We start from the raw sequence: 20797 nt of genomic DNA on the forward strand, positions 1-20797 counted from the left end.
CGAAACCCTAATAGCCGAAATAAGGATATGTAAACAAATCATATCTTCTATTATTTCTTTCCTTAAAGCCTTAAAAGATAATAAAAAATATTCCAAAAGATAGAATATAAATTATTCTTCTATTATCTTTTCCATAAATCTTAAGATATGATAAGATTTTCCATAACAAGAATATCTTTATCATAAATAACCATATTAACTTAAATATAAAAGATATGTAAAGATAATCTTTAGAGAATAAAATCTTTACAATAAAATCTTGTTATATCTTAGGTTACACGAAATAGCACGGCACATATGCCTCGTGATTCGTGGAAAACCTAGGTTGATATTAGGTTAGATTTTACTCCCTCCTATTCAGCCTATACTTCCCCTTTCATTGTAATACTCCTCACATATATTAGAGAAAGGGGAACTATAGGCTGAATTGGATTGAGTAGGTTTTAAGAGTATGCTATGCTGAAACCCTAATTAGTAATATGGCTCAATTCATAAGTTGATCAAACAAGATTACTAACCATACGTTTATCATAAAACCGAACTCCGTACTAAACCGGGCTTTACCTAATAAATACTTTTGCTAGAACACTTGAAATAAAAACATTTTTCAAAAACAATTTTGAAACAATTTAAGTCGTGTAGTATAAACTCAGCATCTCAATGTTATAGTAGAAGAGCTATAACATTGAGCTCTTTTACTAGTAATGTTATAGCTGTCAAACTATAACTTTACCGGTATACGAAATTCACTCTTAATTACCATTACGAGATAATCACCTATACTATTCTAATTTTCTTAGGAGATCTTCGAGCATAGGCTACTTCATCATCCAAGCTTGATTAATCTTTAGACGGACTTCGTCTTCTCATAATACTTGAATGACTCTTGAATAATCTTGATCTTTAATTGAGGCTTGATTATGATACACTTCCATCACAATTCTTCTTTATTGCTTGTAATGAATAAGTTTAATCTAAAAGACTTAAACAAACGATTACGCGCAACGAGTATATAAAATAAATATGTAATTGGTCATTCATATAAAGTGTTACTTAATCATAGTTACGATTCACTGCCTCGGGAAATCGAGATAGTGACATCTCCCGATTACCTTGACCAGGTAAGAAGGGGGTGTTACAAAGCTCGTTAAGCCGCTAAGCATACATTATTAATGTGAAATAGTAAAAATTCAAATACGATCAATATCCATTGAAAATGTCAAATTGAACAAGTAATATAACAAATTCGTTCCCAGCTGTATTGTTGGTGTAGAACTACAAAAAATGCATACTCGTAGTTGTCTTGGTGATTAAACGCACAAAGTAGTGCATAGAGTGATATTAATGTGAATCATGTAATTATCAAACACATTGACAACTTCTAGTTTAGCAAATAAACAATACACAAATTTGTATTATAAATAGGGCCATACGAAATGGTTCATATATACCATCAAATAAGAAATACATCATCACATTCATTCATACAAATAATCATATACTCTTGTTCAGTATAATATATACAAGTTATTCGATTTCGTACCGTTTTCAAGCAAGGATGGATGTTTCTTCCCAAATGAAAGACCTGAAGCCAAGTATCATGTTTGGGGTGATTAATTGGTTTGTGTTAAGGAGAGGTAAGAAATCTGGGTAAGTAGGCTCTCAAATAATAAAGGGTACATCATAAAAACATCATCAAAATTCACCAAAAACCTCAAGTTAGTGCAATTTTAGAAGAAAAGTAATATTTTGGATGTAATTTTCAAAAAAAAAATTATAAGGCTGTAATTTTCAAAAAGTGATTTTTAAAAGGCTGTAATCAACAATTTTCTCCTTAATTTATGAACAAAAAAATATAGTAAAATAGATATACTTTTACTATTTCTTTTACTTAATTTCTTTTTAAGAAAATAAAATAAAAATGGATCTCAAAGTAGGATTTGAATATTGACGAATATATTCGTCTATAGTGAAAGACGGGTCAAATATGTTTAAAGTGGTGACATTTTTTTGCCTATCATGCAACTTGTTGCTTGTATTATGCTTAAAGTGGGTGGATATTTGGCCCGTCTATAACTATAGACGTATTATAATTCTACTTTGATAAGAGAAGATTAAAGAGAGAAAATAATATAAGAGAAAGTGAGTATGGTTGTTGTATATATTTTCATCCATGTACATGTGATACATATATATATATAGATTACAAATATACCTCTTGGTGAAAGGTAACAATGGTTCCTAAAGGATAAGGAGATGAAAAGTTACAATGGTTGGGAATAGATACAATGGTTGGGGATGTAAGGGTATCATGGTCATCCACTATACATATTTTATAACACTCCCCCTTGGATGACCATTCCTTAAAATAACATAATGTCTGGTGATGCGCATGGAATGCTGCCTCGTTAAAGCCTTACCAGGAAAACCCAATGGGAAAAACCATGGTGAAGAAAAAAGAGTACAGCGCGCAAAAACTCCCCCTGACAAGTATATCACTGAAGATCTTTGAAACGACGCAATCCAAGTTGATGAAGCAACTTCTTAAATGTTGCAGTAGGAAGAGCTTTAGTAAATAGATCGGCTAAATTTTCACTTGAGCGAATTTGTTGAACATTAATATCGCCACTCTTTTGAAGATCATGAGTGAAGAAGAATTTTGGTGATATGTGCTTTGTTCTGTCACCTTTGATATAACCTTCCTTTAGTTGTGCAATACATCTTTGCATTGTCTTCATATAAAGCGTGGGTGCTTCTTTCGGAAGGACAAACCGCAATCTTCTCGTATATTTGAATTACGGATCTTAGCCATACACATTCACGGCTTGCCTCGTGAATTGCTAAAATCTCAGAATGATTAGAAGAAGTAGCCGTTATAGTTTGTTTCATAGAGCGCCAAGAAATGGCGAGTACCACCACGGGTAAACACATATCCAGTTTGTGATCGGGCATTATGAGGATCGATAAATAAACTGTATCGCAAAACCAACTAGATTTTTCTCTGGACATGTTAGGGAAAAACAAACCCATATCCTTCGTACCTTGAAGATAACGAAGTACATGTTTAATCCCATTCCAATGCCTTCGGGTTGGACAAGAACTAAACCTGGCTAATAAATTAACGGAAAATGATATATCAGGTCTAGTATGACTTGCAATATACATCAGTGCGCCAATTGCACTTAAATAAGGTACTTTAGGACCAAGAATCTCTTCATTATTTTCTCTAGGGCGAAATGGATCTTTATCAATATCAAGTGACCGTACTACCATTGGAGTACTCAAAGGATGTGCTTTATCCATAAAAAATTTGTTAAGTACCTTTTCCGTGTATGTTGCTTGGTGTAAGAGAATTCCATTATTTAAATGCTCAATTTGTAAACCCAAACAAAATTTGGTTTTCCCGAGATCTTTCATCTCAAACTCTTTCTTTAAATATTCCATCATCCTTGAAATTTCTTGGTGTTCCAATGATATTTAAATCATCAACATACACCGCTATTATAACAAATCCTGATCCAAATTTCTTTATAAAAATGCAGGGAGTTATAGGATCATTCTTGTATCCTTCCTTTGTCAAGTACTCACTAAGGCGGTTATACCACATACGCCCAGATTGTTTTAATCCATAAAGAGATCTATTCAACTTGATAGAGAAATGTTCCCTAGAACTTGATGAGGTTGCTTCCGCAAACGAAAACCTTTACGGGAGTTTCATATATATATCATTATCCAGTGGACCATACAGATAAGTTGTGACTACGTCCATTAGGCGTAAGTCAAGACCTTCTTTCTTTGCCATCGATTAAAAATCTAAAAGTAGTTGCATCCACCACAGGAGAATATGTCTCTTCATAATCAATACCGGGTCTTTGTAAAAATCCTTGTGCAACTAATCGAGCTTTATATCTCACAATTTCACCATTTTCATTTCTCTTTCGCACAAAGACCCATTTGTGTCCCACTGGCTTTACACCTTCAAGTGTACGGACTACTGGTCCAAAAACTTCTCTCTTTTCAAGAGATTTCAATTCTGATTCAATTGCTTCTTTCCATTTTGGCCAATCATCTCTTTGTCTACATTGATCAATAGACTTGGGTTCATGATCCTCTTCATTTTTCATAACTTCTAATGCAACATTGCATGCAAAATATTGTCGACGTCGATTTGATTTCGGTTCCAAATAATACCAGACATGATATAATTTATTGAGATCTCTTCGTTTCAGTGCACTGAGTTTCTTAGGAACTAAATTTTCAATCATGTCCATACTCTCTTCAGGAGATTTGTGTAAATTTACATCCTCGAACGGGCCACTTTCATTCTTTGCTCCTTTTTTTTTTCGAGGATTTTTATCCTTGGAACCAATTGGTCTTCCACGCTTCTGTTGATAACGTATTATAATTCTACTTTGATAAGAGAAGATTAAAGAGAGAAAACAATATAAGAGAAAGTGAGTATGGTTGTTGTATATATTTTCATCCATGTACATGTGATACATATATATAGATTACAAAGATACCTCTTGGTGAAAGGTAACAATGGTTCCTAAAGGATAAGGAGATGGAAAGTTACAATGGTTGGGAATAGATACAATAATGGTTGGGGATGTAAGGGTATCATGATCATCCACTATACATATTTTATAACAAGACGGATATCTCCCGTCTATAATGAGAATTTGTGATTCTCACAAATCTCACTTTAGACAGACAATATCCGTCTAAAGTTGTAGACGAGTTAAATATTACAGCACATTCATAATAAGACAAACAACAAGTGGGATGTCACCACTTTGTCTTATTATGTAACTAATTTAGATCCCGCACAAATGCGCGGTTTTTTAATAGGGATATTAGAGAGTTTAAAAATTATTCTATTACTATTTTACTCCATTTGAAATTTAATTACGAAATTTAATTTTAGTAATATTATTGTATTAAGAGGTAGAAAAGTGAAGTTTCACACTTTTACTCTGAATAAGATTACCTGTTTAACTTAAACTATTTTGTTAACTTTGTTTTAAAAATTATTGTTATTATATCATTATATCCACTAAAGCCATAATATAAACGTGAAGTAACGACAGTGATAATACAATCAGATAAGATAATGTGTTCTAATAAATATATACTTATTCGTAAGTTTTTCGTTTTGTAAGTAAAAACAATCTATAAATACTTTCAACTTGTAGTACTTTGTATCAAAAGAGAGAATCATAAAATTAATTAGAAAGTGTTTGCGAAAAAAATGTTCGTAGTCCTCATGTTTATTTTTAAAAAATAATAACAGTAAAATATTTCTATCACATAGGTATAATTAGTGCAAATTTATTTATATAACAAAATTAGAATATTATATTAATATGTCTATGTAAATTGAAACAATATTATACCCTTTTTAAATGGAATAGAATTATTTATTGTATGCTATAGTATGGCCCAGTTGTAGATATTACATAATAAAGCCCAATTATAGAGGAGGAATTCATTTAGGCGGAAAAATTTTGAAGATCTCTTATTCTTTTAGTATAAGGGGGATTGGTGACATATTTGACCCGTTTACACTTTAGACGGATATACCCGTCTAAAGTGAGAATAATTGTTTAATTCTATACATTTGCTTTATACACGTGTATCGATGCTCATTTTATTTTGTTTATATATTTAGTTATATATTAACAAAAATTATAAAAATCTGATATTCACAGTGTACTCAGTAAAACAATTTAAACAAGATCTCACATGACTATTTTTTATGCTATATATTAGAAGTTGTATTGAAAATTTTCGCCACTTAGCGACGGTCAAGATATTCCCCAGCAGATGTCGCAGTATTGCTTAAGATTTCTTCCATGACAATCAAGAAAATTACAAGAATTCATGATCACTAAATACAATTCATGGGCTTCTCCTCTTTATCGGAATTTCGCTTATGACGACCCGAGCGGATTTTCTACTCAGCAATGCCAAGGACGCGCCGTTGTCGACTCAACATATGATTCTTCTCCAGCGGAGTCATCGAGGTGTTCCCTAGTGAGAGTTCGTTGCCGCTTACAGCCCACGTATTTCTCGGAAAACAGAGTTCGCTTGAGACCGACGCAAGCACACATTCATCATCAAAATCACATTCATTATAAGTGTAAATGAAATAATCATTTCCAGATTGAATTAACAAATTATGAATTATGGGATTAAATTGTTGATAAAAAGGGAAAAAATTGAAATGGGTAATTCCAAAATGAGGAGAAGAGAGAGTTGAATACCATTGTTTGGAAATTGATTTACATTGAAGTAAAGATTTGATGGGCAATCTTGTTATGATATATTGAGTGATTAAATCATGAGGGAGGTCCAATTTATGAAGAAATTCTTCATCTTTTTCATTAATTGGATCTTCTAATTGAAGATTTTGCCATTTGAGAAGCTTTGCCTCCCTCATTGATGTGATTTTTATTATTTTTTACCTATTTTTGTATGGTATATTATAAGTACATGCCCATTTATTCTCACTCTGAACTTGCAATATGCAATTTGCAACTTATGATGGGTTATGGCGGGATATCATCATATCATTCATGAATTAATTGATTTTAACCCTATCAATCTGAATTTGGGAGGGAAGGAAAAATAGTGAAGGAGAAGTACATGGACGCAAATACGCAATCCCCCTTTACTACTAAGAGAATAAAAATTCTTAGTAGTTTTCCCGCCTAGAAAAATAACTCTCATAACTATACATGAAAACAATATTACATTTATATTTACCACTTTTGAAAGAAATATTATCCCTAATTTATTATACAATCATTTCCATAAATGTTATCCTTCATCAATTACATTTTAAAATTATGCAAATCTTTTTTTTATATTATCCTTCATCTGTTAGACTCTAAATATGGTTTTCTAAAGGACGTAACACATTGTTATGTATTTTTTATATTAAAAATATAAAATAAAAATATTAGTAAATTGTCTTTTTAAATGCGTACTATACTGTTTTTACTTGTTTTCGTTATAAGGTAATACGCATTTTAATTAGATCTTACACCACTTAATTGTATTTTAATATCATATCATGTAATGATATAACATTATAGTATTATTTTTAACAGTAAAGTAAACATAGTTTTAGACAAAAATAACTTAACTTAAAAGTGTCTTTTGATGGTAGTAAACTTTCGTTTTCTACCTCTTACTAAGATTATAGTTAGTACTCCGGACATTATAACATTAAACTGCAAGTATAGTTAATTTATGCAATTAATTTAATAAGAAAGTTTTTTATAAAACAAATCTAAAAAATACCGTGCTGTAGCACGGGAACTATACTAGTTGTAGACCAAGAGGCGCTAATCGAGATAGTCGGTTCGGATTTGGGTTGGTCAAACCGGGTTGGGTGGTACCGAATTTGGGTAGAGGTGAATCGGGTGATTAGATGCCCCAAGCCCAATTGTCCGCCCAGCTCATCCCCTTTTGCCGGCTTGGGCCATTTATTTAGGCCCAAAACATGCCATGAGCCCAATGTAATTTTGGCCCAGGTTTGGGCCCAAATTTATTACTCTCTCATATTCTCTAAGATCTTCCACATTTCCTGAAACGACAAATTCACAAAAATCTTCCACTTTTCTTATTTGTCTATTATTTGTGGTTATAATAACCTATGACCCCACATTCACTGACTTACTTTCATTTACATCCACATATCAACATACCACTAAAGATTTGTCAAAAACAATTGTGGAAGAACTTACAGAATAGGAGGGAATATAATTTCTTAAGATTTTATATATAATAGTAATCAATTTTTTAAAGAAACTCGTTAAAACCCATGTATATTCATAAAACTAAAGGGCGATGTCTTATATAGATTATATTTATGAGTAATTGATTAAGCATTCTAAAATTGTTATATTTGTCTTTTTCTATTATTTGTCGAAAAATTTATATGAGGCCAATTGTATCCTATCCATTAAACCAACAAGCACAAAGTTGAGGTGTCAGCTTGTGGTTGAAAGTCAAAATGTCAAAGCTACATTTGCTTTTGCAGAATTTAAGGAACCCACGTTCCATGTCAAATGTTCGCTAATTACATGATTTCACTGAGGCTTACCAATAGTTTAATAAAATTAAAAATACAAATAGACAAATTAACTTTCAATTAAATCTGTAAAAACTATTTGCAATAATAAAATATCACTAATATAGTTACCGTCCGTAAATTATGTACGGAATACAGTCTAAATATAAAAAATGTGCATTAATGATTCCAAAATTATATGGCAATACTTAAAATAAATAAATTACAATTGACAATTTCCACTTAAAATTAGTCAGAATCATTCAGAAATTAATTCTAAAAAACTCTTATTATTATTGAATGAGAATTTAAGAAGAGAAGTTATCGAAATAGTTTGAGAAATAATCATGTATAAATTGTAGAAAACTAATAAAAAAACATAAGTGAAAAGTTATTGAAATCGAAAAAAATGGCAATATAAAAGGACTCGTCATCTTTGATAAAATGGTTCCAGAAATCAATTTTCGCTCTATAAAAACAAGAATGATGATAATTACTTAGATAGTCTTCTTTTCATACATGAACAATGAAGGAACACGCGTACAAAGGTGGAAAAAATGTGTTAACTTTGACAATTAATTGTAGAATTTTTTATGTTGTGCCGCTATACAAGGTGGAAAAAAATATATCGTTTCATGTTAGGATTAATTTATATATGCCCTTACGTTGTGCAATTATATGAGATTATTAGAGTGATTATATCAGATTATTTTATATGGCCGTACGTAGTGGTTTAAAGTTGGTTTCTCTTAAAGAACAATTTTTGTTTGTCAGTTAAAAATAACATTATTGATAGCATGTTTTATATTTTAATAAAATTATTAAGTATATAACATTATTGTTTACTTTTTAGTTACTCTATATTTACAGAATAATATTATGAGTTGAATATTTAACAATTCAACTACATCGTTTTAAATGTGCACGAGTCACGATTTAATTTTGTCCTATTTTACTAATTGGCAAACTAAATGAAAAATGGGTTAAAATTTTCATTTAAACTTGGTCGGGTTTTTACAAACGTGCACATGTTTGTCTAAATGAAAAACAGGTTTTAACGATTTGCACGGGTATATAACTATTCATACCAATTCACTTTTACAAGTTTGTGGCTATTTCAAGAGTCACAAGCAAAAAAGGACTCAAGATTATGATTTGCGATAATGATAAACGCGTGTCCACTAGAACAAATAACGTAGTTTATAAAGAAGTTTTCGAGAAATTATAGTACATTTTACTTAAGATTTTACACAATAACATCTTATTGTTATGCTTTGAAATTTTCGAGGAGTTATTAACGTATTGTTGTATTAATATTATTGCCGTATTTTAGATACTCTCGATAGATACAACTTTATTATTGCTATATTTTAGATACTCTGAATAGATATTTCAGTTAAAGAGCAACCATTATTAACACATTTTTCTACAACAACCTAAACAATAATCCCGTACAATTTACACGGGTATAAAATTAGTTAATTTTATAATCGAAGTATGTATTTAAGGTACTAGTGGACGAAATGCGGCTATTTATCCTGACAAGTTGTAAATCTTAGGGGCGGAAAAGCCCATTTAAGCCCAAAAGCCAATTCTTGCCCGTATGGGATCACAAAATAAATCAATATATTTGGCATGGCCAAGCCCAACCCTATAAACGAGCTTTTTTTGGTGTTAGGCCCTGTTCTTTTGGACTTGAAGTCACTTAATTTAAGTTCACTTCAGATCCTATAAGTTCAGTTCAGTTCAGATCAGATCCTATAAGTTCAGTTCAAATCCTATAAGTTCGATTCGATTGAGATCCTATAACTTCGATTCGATTCGATTCTATAAGTTCGATTCGAGATCCTATAAGTTGATTCGATTCGATTCGAGATCCTATAAGTTCGATTCGGATCCTATACGTCACTTAATTTAAGTTCGATTCGAGATCCTATAAGTTCAGTTCAGTTCAGATCTTATAAGTTCAGTTAAGTTCAGATCCTATAAGTTCAGTTAAGTTCAGATCCTATAAGTTCAGTTAAGTTCAGATCTTATAAGTTCAGTTCAAATCCTATAAGTTCAGTTCAATTCAGATCTTATAAGTTCAGTTCAGTTCAGATTCTATAAGTTTCAGTCCAAAAGAACAGGGCTTAATTATGGTGACATAACATAACATTAGCCATTTAGCTCTGTCACAAATTCTTATTTATGACGGCAATATCAATTTTAATGTTAAAATGACATAAGATAAATGTAGTTGCTTATTGCTAGCAAAACGTTTATCTTATTATCAATTAGGGCTTGCTTGGATTGAGGGTAATAAGAGGGGAATGAATAGGGGAGTAATATGTGAGGTGTATTTCCCATGTTTGGCATGCGGGTAATTATTAACCTCCTGGAATTATTACCCTTCTGAAGAGGTAATACATTACCCACCTCCCCCGGGTAATAATTAAGGGAGTAAAAGATCTACTCAGTAATCATTATTCTTATGCCAAACATATCGTCAAGGAACTCATTACCCCAGTATTTATCGTCCAATAAAACTTACCCCCTTAATAATTCCATGGATTTCAGGCAAGCCCTAAGTAGTAGTATTTGAGTTTGTTTTACCTCTAAAACGAATGTTGACCGTCTTAAGCAAGATTAACTATGGTCCCATGGGCCCATTGGTATGAATAGGTTGAATGTATGATATATTGATATGGTTAGTTTGAAAATCATGATTATGGTCCAAACAAAGGGGATAAGTATTGATTAAAGTATATTTAGTGGAAGGTCTCTTTCTTAAACAAAATTATTAGTGGATGGTGAACAAACTTGTCACTAAGTCATTGCCTTTGACAAATATTTAGATAAGATAGTCCTACCTAGTGACATGCTAATTGGGATTATGGCCCTGTTTTTTTGACTTAAAGTCACTTAATTTCAGTTCACTTCAGATTCTATAAGTTCAGTTTAGTTCAGTTCAGTTCAGATCTTATAAGTTCGATTCGAGATCCTATAAGTTCGATTCGATTCGAGATCCAATAAGTTCGAGTTCATTTCGAGATCCAATAAGTTCGATTCGAGATCCTATAAGTTGATTCGATTCGATTCGAGATCCTATAAGTTCGATTCAGATCCTATACGTCACTTAATTTAAGTTCGATTCGAGATCCTATAAGTTCGATTGAGATCGATTCGAGATCGAGTTCGAGATCTTATAAGTTGATTGAGATCCTATAAGTTCGATTAAGTTCAGATCCTATAAGTTGATTAAGTTCGAGATCCTATAAGTTGATTCGAGATCCTACAAGTTCGATTCGATTCGATTGAGATCTTATAAGTTCAGTTCAATTCAGTTCCTGTAAGTTTCAGTCCAAAAGAACAGGGCCTTAGTACGGCGGAAGAGAATAAAGTTAAACAAATGTCCAAAACGGAGGAAATATTTTTTCCTTAATATAAAATTAACAATGTTATTTGTGTGTGAATATAATGGTGAAAAAGGTAATGTATTTGAAAATGGATGGAAGAGAATATTTGGTAAAACTAGCTGAAACCTGAAAAGGTAGCTGAAAACTGAAAAGGTAGCTGAAAACTAAAAAGTTAACTAAAATCTGAAAAGGCAATTGATAAGGTAACTGAAATTAGAAGTTGGTAAGGTAAGTGATTACATAAAAAATGTTTGGCAAACTAGCTAAAAAGGTAGCTGGTTTTGGTAAAATGACGTAAAAGGATATGATAATTATTTAATTTTAGAAATTAAAGTGGTAAAAAATGGGAGATAACTTATTTCAGGTAACTTAAATCTCAAATGTTACTCTATGTAGCATTTCATTTCAGGTAGCTTATTTGGCTAAATAAGCTATTTGTCAAACACTTGCAGAAAAATCAAATAACTGAAATTTTGATCAAATAAGCTATTTTAGTCAAATAAGCTTCCTAAAACGTCTTCCCAAACAGAACCTACATCTTATTGGTGAAATTATCGAACCAATAATTGGGTGTAATTGACCAAGCGTATAAATAATTTGGCAACTGAAATGTTGGTTATAAATTATAATAATTGACAAAACAAATAATGCTTACTTGTAGAGTTGTAGTTGTCTTCCTAATTTCACCTACAATATAATAATCCTATAATGCAGTGCATTATTTATTATTGTATAGTGCTAAGGCGACAGCGAGTGTTACCAACTTTCAGTAACACCCTAATTAAATATAATAAAAAATTAAATAAAACTTAGAATCAGTTTTCATTTTGCGCCAATTGTAGAAGGATAGAAGTGTAATTTTTTATATTCATCTCCTGTGAATTAAATCAAACATTTTCTATCATCAAAATACAAAATCATAGTAAAATACATCTACTTGTAGTGCATTACCGCAATCAATCTCCAATTTATGGACTTCACCAAGGTGCCATCAAGCCGTCTTTTTCAACGTAAAAAATTTGAAATTGATAACTATCTTAATTATTTGATTAATTTGCAGTCAAACAGGTTTAGAAATAGGAATTAATGAAGCTATGTTATTGCTTCAGACTAGCCCTATATCATTCTTTGATGCATCCAGTTTAACAATCTTTTGAAAATGGTGAACAAGATACTGTATCATCGAAGCTTTTCGGGATGTAATTGTATTGATATATTCCTATATTACCCTTTATTAAAAGACTAATTTGAATTTTAATTTCTTATGGAGGGAAATGAAAACAATGGAAAAATTACTAAAATGTCCATGGTGTTATTTCGGTAACACCCGGTGTCGCTATCTCATTTTCCTTTATTATTAATGTGAATCATGTAATTGTAAAATTATCAAATTCATTTGACTACTTTTACCTTGTATAGAACGTTACCTATCCAATAATGAACACTTTAATATTAGGCTCATTAACAATTTTTAGGCCCTGTTCTTTTGGATTTAAAGTCACTTAATTTAAGTTCACTTCAAATCTTATAAGTTCAGTCCAGTTTAGTTCAGATCCTATAAGTTCAGTTCAGTTCAGATCCTATAAGTTCAGTTCAGTTCAGATCCTATACCTCACTTAATTTAAGTTCACTTCAGATCTTATAAGTTGATTGATTCGATTCGAGATCCTAAAGTTTAGTTCGATTCGATTCGAGATCCTATAAGTTGATTCGATTCGAGATCAGATCGATTAGTTTGGTCAAAAGAACAGGGCCTAGTCGGACAAATAATGAACATTATCTTAAGTTGGGGTGAAAAAAAAAAGAACAGATTTTAAAAACGAATCCGAATTTGAAACCTAAAAATTCATATTTTTTTACCAAACCGGAATTTCAGTAAAATTGGATACGGTTCCAGGTTTAAAATATCAATCGAAACAGATAAATCCGTTTATTAACCAGATTACTTCATGTCTTCATTACTAAAGAAAATAAATAAAAGGATAGCATCAATCATTTTCATTATGTCTCCTTTAAAACTTAAACCCTCTCTCTCAAATCCTAATCCCCGGCCAACCAGTTAATGTATTATACAACTGGTTGTATATATAACTTATTTAATGTAGTTGCGCTTTGTTATAAACTTATCGAGCTCTATTAACAAAATTATCGAGCTATGATACAAAGTTATTGAGTTTAACAGAATAATTATTAAGCCCAATAACTTTGTAAAATAGCTTAACAACTTGTAAAATAGCTCAACAACTTTGTGTAAGAGCTCAATAACTTTGAGCCAGTTGTATAATGTTACTATACAACTGGTTGTAAGATAGTATTTGTGCCGGCCAACATTTCCATTACAACCTTCTTAATCAATAGAAATCCATTTTTTTTATGACGAGGGGGTTGAATCCCCCCCGGGCCCATGTATTCCCGCACCACCACATGGACCATGTAAGCTACCCCCTTCGAGGGCTGCAGTGGCCAAGTGATCATCGCCCCAGCTGGTAGTCGAACCCGGGACCTCTCAACTCCTGCATTTCTGCAAGCTTTAAGGTTTAACCCGGCTACCACTGGACTAACACCACTTGGTTTAGAAATCAATTTCTATTAACTGAATATTGGGTCAATTCATTTATACGTAACGAAATCAATTTCTAAATCTCTCGACATTATCAACATGTGATCATGAGGTCACATATTCAACATGGTATCAAAGCCAATGACCAAAAAGTCACATGCATGTTCAAATTGAGGGAGCTAGCCCCCGATATCTCACAATTGATTTTGAACACATACATAGTATATAGAGGAGATTGTGTACTAACCACTCTTCAAATTCAATGGACATTCCAATAATGAGGCGTATTAAGATACCTAAAGCCCTAAAGGTTTTGATTAAAATGGTTTTGTCAACATACGTAAGGAAATCAATTTCAAATATCTCTCCATGTTAGCTATGAGCATGTGAATAAGCAATTAGTATTCCTCAAAATAATTAGTTCAAGTTGTAATAAAAACATATATTATAATGATATGTAGCCTCTATAAATAGGGTAATGCAAATGGTTCATATCACCAAATTAAATAACAACAACCCACCCGTTCATAGAAATCATATAGTCTAATTCAATTTATACATATACCATTTAATTGTAATTAAGGATGGATGTTTCTCCCCAAGTCAATGACCTCACCCCAAAATTTCTCTTGTTTATCCTTCTTATTCCCAATCAGGTACGTATGTTAATGTAGTATGTTTGATTTGTATTATTACCCGTCCGATTGTATAAAAATGGAAATGAGAGATTTATGTGTTGGAATAAACATCAATCCGAGTTAGAGTCATACTATATACGGAGTATATAATACCCGTCCATTAACATTTAACATCTCATTTTTCATGATGTTACAAAATTTATTACTCTGTATATTACGAGTATATTTGTATACATACTAAAGAGTTATAATTTATTCTTTTACATGCAGGGCCCGATCAATGGAGACAACACTCCAGTTTCAGTTTAAGATGCATGCATGCATGAATGCATGATGTTGAATATGTAATCCCTGCTGTAATATTTATATTACTAAATGGCCTTTTTAAGTTTAAGCATATATACAGGGATAATGTTTATGTTTGTGTGTGATACTTCGTATGTTTTTCATTTCTTTGTTGTATGTTTGTCATTGTGTTGATCCGTAATAATAAATCTAAAGGCCATTGGACTGTATATCGTGTTTGCTCACTTTCTTTACTTTTGTTATCGTCCTTTTTTGAATGAAAAATTAAGACACCACCAAATTATGTTTATATTATCCTCCAATTAATCATGAGCAAGAGCATTGAAATTACTCCCTTTGCTCCTAATTAATAGTGTTATCTATTGAATTGGTTCTGTCACAAAGATTAAGGAAATATATGAGAATGCTTTTGGACCACACAAATCGCTCATCTCCCACTTGCACATGAAGAGAGACCCACCTAAATATGTCAAAAATGAAAACACATAACTATTTATCGATATACAAAAAAAAAACCAAGGAAATAGAGAAACTCCTAACATAATTTGGGATCATTTAACATAAAATCATGAATTTTCACTAGTCACTAATAACCGACAGATTAAAGAAAAAAGTAAAAAAAAAAAAAAAGAAAAAAACAATATGGAGAATTACTAAATAGTCGTATATAGACGGGGTGTCTTCATGATCGAGCTCTCTCATAAAAAACACAAAATCTCATTGAAGACGGCACGTATCCGTCACTTTGGAGTGACGGATATTATTTCCTCTCACAAATGATCCAAATAGAGGAGAGAGGGAAGCACATGAGAGTGCCCCACCTTGTCCCCCTATCCGTTTTGTGAGTGGCATTATCCGTCACTTACTCCGACCCGTCTTCAGCAAAACTAACTGCATAAAAAAAGAGCTCTCTCATAAACAAGATCATTTAACATAAAATCATGAATTTACAAGGTCAATGCACGATAAGTTGAACATTGCATGCTTGCATGGATTTCAGGTCACTGGCAAAAATTTGTTTTCCGATTCTCACTCTCTTAATCGCGTATTTGAAAGAACAAGCATCGATACTCATTAACACAATAAGACCTCTTGATAAACCATACGTGGATAAGAACTATCTTAATAATTGATAAATAAATAGTAACACAATTACCCATATTAAGTAGCGTAAGACCGTGTACAATAAGAGAAAATGAAGCCTGTTCTTAACATTTTCTCTTTTGTAGAGTATGCATATAATTAACACCTCTGAGAAAGCGGTTTTTCTAACCTCTGCTCACTAGGCATAGGATAAGAAACCCAAAAAGAAAAGGAATGAATGATATTTTTATGGGAAATTGCAATACCAATTACTTTTACTTTTATTTACAAGAATACAAAGAATGACTCATCTAAGATACAGCTACATTGCTATGTAATTACAAGCATAAACAGACAACGACTATCTAGTCATCTGCAGAAGCCATGTTTCCTCCTCCTTAGTTAGCTTAGACTTGTTTCTCATCTACAATCTGGTATGGACAGCCATGATTACTTGTCTGACAACAACCACTGGGTGAGTAACTTTAGAATGAATTCTAGCTCGGTTTCTTTCCTGCCAAATCATATATACCAACTGAACATAGCAGGCACAAGTGACTCTTCTCATCAGGACACTTTTCCTCCTTCCTCTCATGTTCCAGTCTGTAAGAGCACAAGGATTAAGATGGAATCCTAGCTTTTGTTGCAGTAGAATAGAGCATCTGTTACTGAAAGGGCAGTCGAAGAACAGATGCTCATGACTCTCATTCACAGTCTGACACAAATCACAGGTTACATCAATACCACCACCCATACGTACCAAACGGTCTTTAGTAAGTAATCTTTTAAGCATAAAAGCCCAATAGATAAAAGAAGCTTTTGGAACATTCATGGAGTTCCAACAAATCCTCCACCAGCTCACTGAAGGGGAATAGCTCCTCAGCCAATCATAGCCTTCCCTGACAGTGTACTCAGTGGACTTCCCTAACATGCAATCATCAGTATAGGCAGGTTGAAAGAGCCTCATTAAATGGGCAATTTTTTTCCAAGACCAACTGCAATCAGTAGGTGGATTGTAGTTGGACCAGTGAGTAGATTTCAAATAAACATGAGAAATCCACTTAACCCACAAGTGATCTTTCTTAGAGGCAACCCACCATATATACTTACCCAGGAGAGCTTTATTCCAATTCTTTGAATGCTTAAGACCAAGACCTCCCTCAGACTTAGGCATACAACAATTATCCCAACACACAGCAGGAGCTCTCTGATAAAAATCCTTACCCCCCCCCCCCATAGATAATTTCTACATATAGAATCAATTCTATTCATAATACCATTGGGGATTAAGAAGATAGTTGACCAATAAGAATGAAGGGACTGTAGCACAGAGGTTACCAAAGTGAGCCTACCTGCATAGGATAGATGATTGGCACCCCAAGCTCTAATTCTAGCAGTTATCTTATCAGTGAGTTTCCTACCCTCGTTCTTAGTAAGCTTCTTAGAAGAGATAGGTACTCCCAGATACTTAAAAGGAAGGGATCCTTTTTTAAACCCAGAAATCTGCAAAATATCATCCATAGTACTAGCCTGCACACCATTGAAATAAATCTCAGTTTTCTCCTTGTTGAGGCAAAGGCCAGATGCAGCTGAGAAAGTAGCAAATGCTCTAAGCAGCCACATTATAGAAATATCATTGCCCTTAGAAAAGAGAAGAAGGTCATCAGCAAAGAGTAAATGATTCAGCTGCAAGGGTCCACACAGAGGGTGAAATTTAAAATCATCTTGTTGCCCAACCACATTCAAAATCCTAGAAAGATAGTCCATGCAAAGAGTAAATAGAAGGGGAGAAAGGGGATCCCCTTGCCTAAGTCCTCTTTTGCCTTTGAAAAAACCAAATGAATTCCCATTTAAGGAAAGTGAATATGTTGGTGTAGTAACACAATTCATGATCCAACCAATAAATTTCTGGGGAAACTTCATTGCAATGAGCATCTGATAAAGAAAATCCCATTCCACACTATCATAAGCGTTTCTCAAATCAATTTTGATAAGGCAACATGGAGAGGCAGCTTTCCTGTTATATAATCTAACAAGATCCTGGCAAATAAGCACGTTCTCAACAATGTTCCTCCCTTTAATGAACCCACCCTGGTTAATATTCACTAGCTCAGGCAGCACATCCCCCAGCCTGTTGCACAAAAGTTTGGCTATGCACTTGTAGATAGTATTGCAGCAGGCTATAGGCCTGAACTCAAGCACACTTTGAGGATTACTTATCTTAGGAATAAGGGTAATATTAGTAGTATTGAGCTGTTTGAGAATTTTACCAGAAGAGAAGAAATCAGCTATAGCCTTACAAATACTAGGGCCAACAATGTCCCAAGAGTCCTTAAAAAATTGACTGGAAAAGCCATCAGGGTCTGGACTCTTATCAGCAGGAATGGAGAAGAAGCACTGTTTGATTTCCTCAGGTGATACATCACGAAGAAGAAGACTGGACAGATGATCATCTATGACTTTCCCAGTACGAACAATAGCCTTGTGCACCTTAGTAGTAGGAGTACTTGTGCCCAGAAGTTTCTCATAATACTCCAGAAATGAATTCTCAATCCCCTGAGGATCCTAATGAATGTTACCATGAATATATTTGATATAGAAAATTTTATTATGTATCTGTCTCTGCTTGATCTGGCTATGAAAGAATCTAGTGTTCTCATCATCTCCTTTGAGCCACTCAGATTTTGATTTTTGCTGAAGATAACTATATTTTGCTTTTTGCAGGAGAGTAAAGGACTCAGCAGCTTCCCTTTCAGCCCTATTGATTTGCTGATCTTGAGGATTTTGCTTTAGTTGCTCTTGTAGTTCATCTAGAAGAACTTTAGCAATATCAGCAGCTCTCTCCACATCAGAAAATTGGTTCTTATTTAGAGACTTCAAAGGCTGCTTTAGGCTTCTAAGTTTAGTAATCACTTGATACATCTTAACTCCAGTCCCAGTCTTGTTCCACTCATGCTGAACAATAGATTTAAAAGAAGGATCAAGACTCCACATATTGAAGTATCTAAAGCAAGGTTTTCTGATGGGTAGATCAGTGGTCCTATAACAAATACAAGGACAATGATCAAAAGTGCCCTCATTCATAAAATAGGCATAGCTATTAGGATACAGCTCCATCCACTCCATATTGATAAGGAATCTGTCAAGTCTAGAAAAAACTCGAGTAGAAGGGTCTTGCTTATTATTCCATGTAAAAAAGGAACCATGAGCTTGAATGTCAGTTACTTCACAATAGCTCACACATTGCCTGAACTCACTAATTTCATTCCAAGATACCTCACTCCCAATTCTCTCATTAAAGTTCAGAAGAGAATTGAAATCACCACAAATACACCAAGGACCAGTGCATATGTCCTTAAGAGCTTTCAGCTGGTTCCAAAGATCATGTCTGTCCCCCTCAGAATTAAAGCCATACACAACTGTAAACCAGAAAGAAGCACTAGTCCCAATATCAGTAACCCCCACAGTAATATGCTGCTCTGAACTAGCTATGACATTAACAGAAAACAGTTGAGGCACCCAAATAATCCAGACTCTTCCTCCTGGATGATAGTAATTATTATTTACACCTTCCCAATAATGACCTAAATTATGAAGAGTTGAAAGAAAATCATGCTCATTTATTTTTGTTTCCACTAGCCCAAATAAACCAATTTTATTCTGATGAAGAAATCTCCTAATATCTAATTGTTTATTTGGGTTATTCATACCTCGCACGTTCCAGAATCCTAACTTATCCATTATCACTAGTTAAAAGGACTTCAGACCTTCCAGGTTCCTGCATAATACTCTTCCCCTTATCCTTAGATGGTGAGACCACCTCAGCATATGACTTAGTAGGACTAGTAGAAGAGAGTTTCTGCCGAGATAACTGAATGATTGGACTAACTGGGATAGGCAAATTAGAAGAGTTATGATATGTAGGGCCACCAAAAGGAGTGTCAGGTACAGGCACAGAAGGCACAGGTTCAGGGGGCATATGAGGTTGAACAGGACCAGGTGGTTTTACCACTGGCCTCCACACCTGGACCACCTTAGGTGCAGTAACCTTCTTTCTGTAATCCTCTTTAGTGTGCCCTATGCCTTTACAGGCACCACAGATGACTGGTTTCCACTCATACTCCACACAGACACTAACATCCTCTCCCCTTTCATCCTTAAAATGGATTCTCTCAGGGAATTCCTGACCCACTTGAACTTCCACCATCAACCTAGCATATCCAATTTTAGTTTTATCCAAAGTGGCAGCATCGCAGCTCTCATATAATTTCCTACAAGTGATGCAATTTTCTCCAGACTACGTTCACCCCAAAATTTTAAACCAAGCCCACATAGCCTAATCCAAATAGGCACTGCCTTCACAGGTTCCTTCGCCATAGAGGTAGTTTCAGTCCATGGTTTAACAACTAGGGGCTTGTTTTCAAACATAGGGAAACCCTGCTTCAACACAAGGTCTTTGCATTCCATAGTCGGGAAGTGAACTAGGAAAGCTCCATTGGGTAGGAATGAGACTTTGTCATACTTATATTTCCCCCAAATAGACTTATATTAATAAAACCATTCAGTTGTGCCCATGGAGGATTTCCACCCAGTACATAACATATGACAGCGGTTGCCCAATAATCAAGTTCTGGTTGAACATCCTCCACCGTGATTTGAATTGACTGTTTAGGTTTAGGAGAATGACGCTTACAAGTAACTTGAGTCCATCCAGAATCCTCAGTGTTGGGCT

General features: G+C 33.6%; 2 protein-coding genes and 1 long non-coding RNA gene across 3 annotated transcripts; 1 reads left to right on the forward strand and 2 right to left on the reverse strand.

Moving 5' to 3' along the window:
* Window positions 1–2495: 2495 nt before the first annotated feature.
* On the reverse strand, window positions 2496–3273 carry LOC141654830 (secreted RxLR effector protein 161-like). Its single transcript, XM_074461945.1, has 2 exons — window positions 2800–3273; window positions 2496–2702 (listed from the first exon to the last, which is right to left on the reverse strand). The coding sequence occupies exons 1-2, from the start codon at window positions 3271–3273 to the stop codon at window positions 2496–2498; spliced, it is 681 nt and encodes a 226-aa protein (XP_074318046.1).
* An 11281-nt stretch (window positions 3274–14554) lies between these two features.
* LOC141655901 (uncharacterized) lies at window positions 14555–15191 on the forward strand. The gene is made up of 2 exons (XR_012548229.1): window positions 14555–14694; window positions 14947–15191. It is a non-coding gene; the product is annotated as an uncharacterized LOC141655901 (long non-coding RNA).
* A 1298-nt stretch (window positions 15192–16489) lies between these two features.
* LOC141654831 (uncharacterized) lies at window positions 16490–19773 on the reverse strand. The gene is made up of 3 exons (XM_074461946.1): window positions 18781–19773; window positions 17404–18630; window positions 16490–17311 (listed from the first exon to the last, which is right to left on the reverse strand). Exons 1-3 carry the CDS (start codon window positions 19771–19773, stop codon window positions 16490–16492), a joined length of 3042 nt encoding a protein of 1013 aa, XP_074318047.1.
* Window positions 19774–20797: the final 1024 nt, after the last annotated feature.

Source organism: Silene latifolia, chromosome 5 (assembly GCF_048544455.1).
Source record: "Silene latifolia isolate original U9 population chromosome 5, ASM4854445v1, whole genome shotgun sequence".
Taxonomy (NCBI): domain Eukaryota; kingdom Viridiplantae; phylum Streptophyta; class Magnoliopsida; order Caryophyllales; family Caryophyllaceae; genus Silene; species Silene latifolia.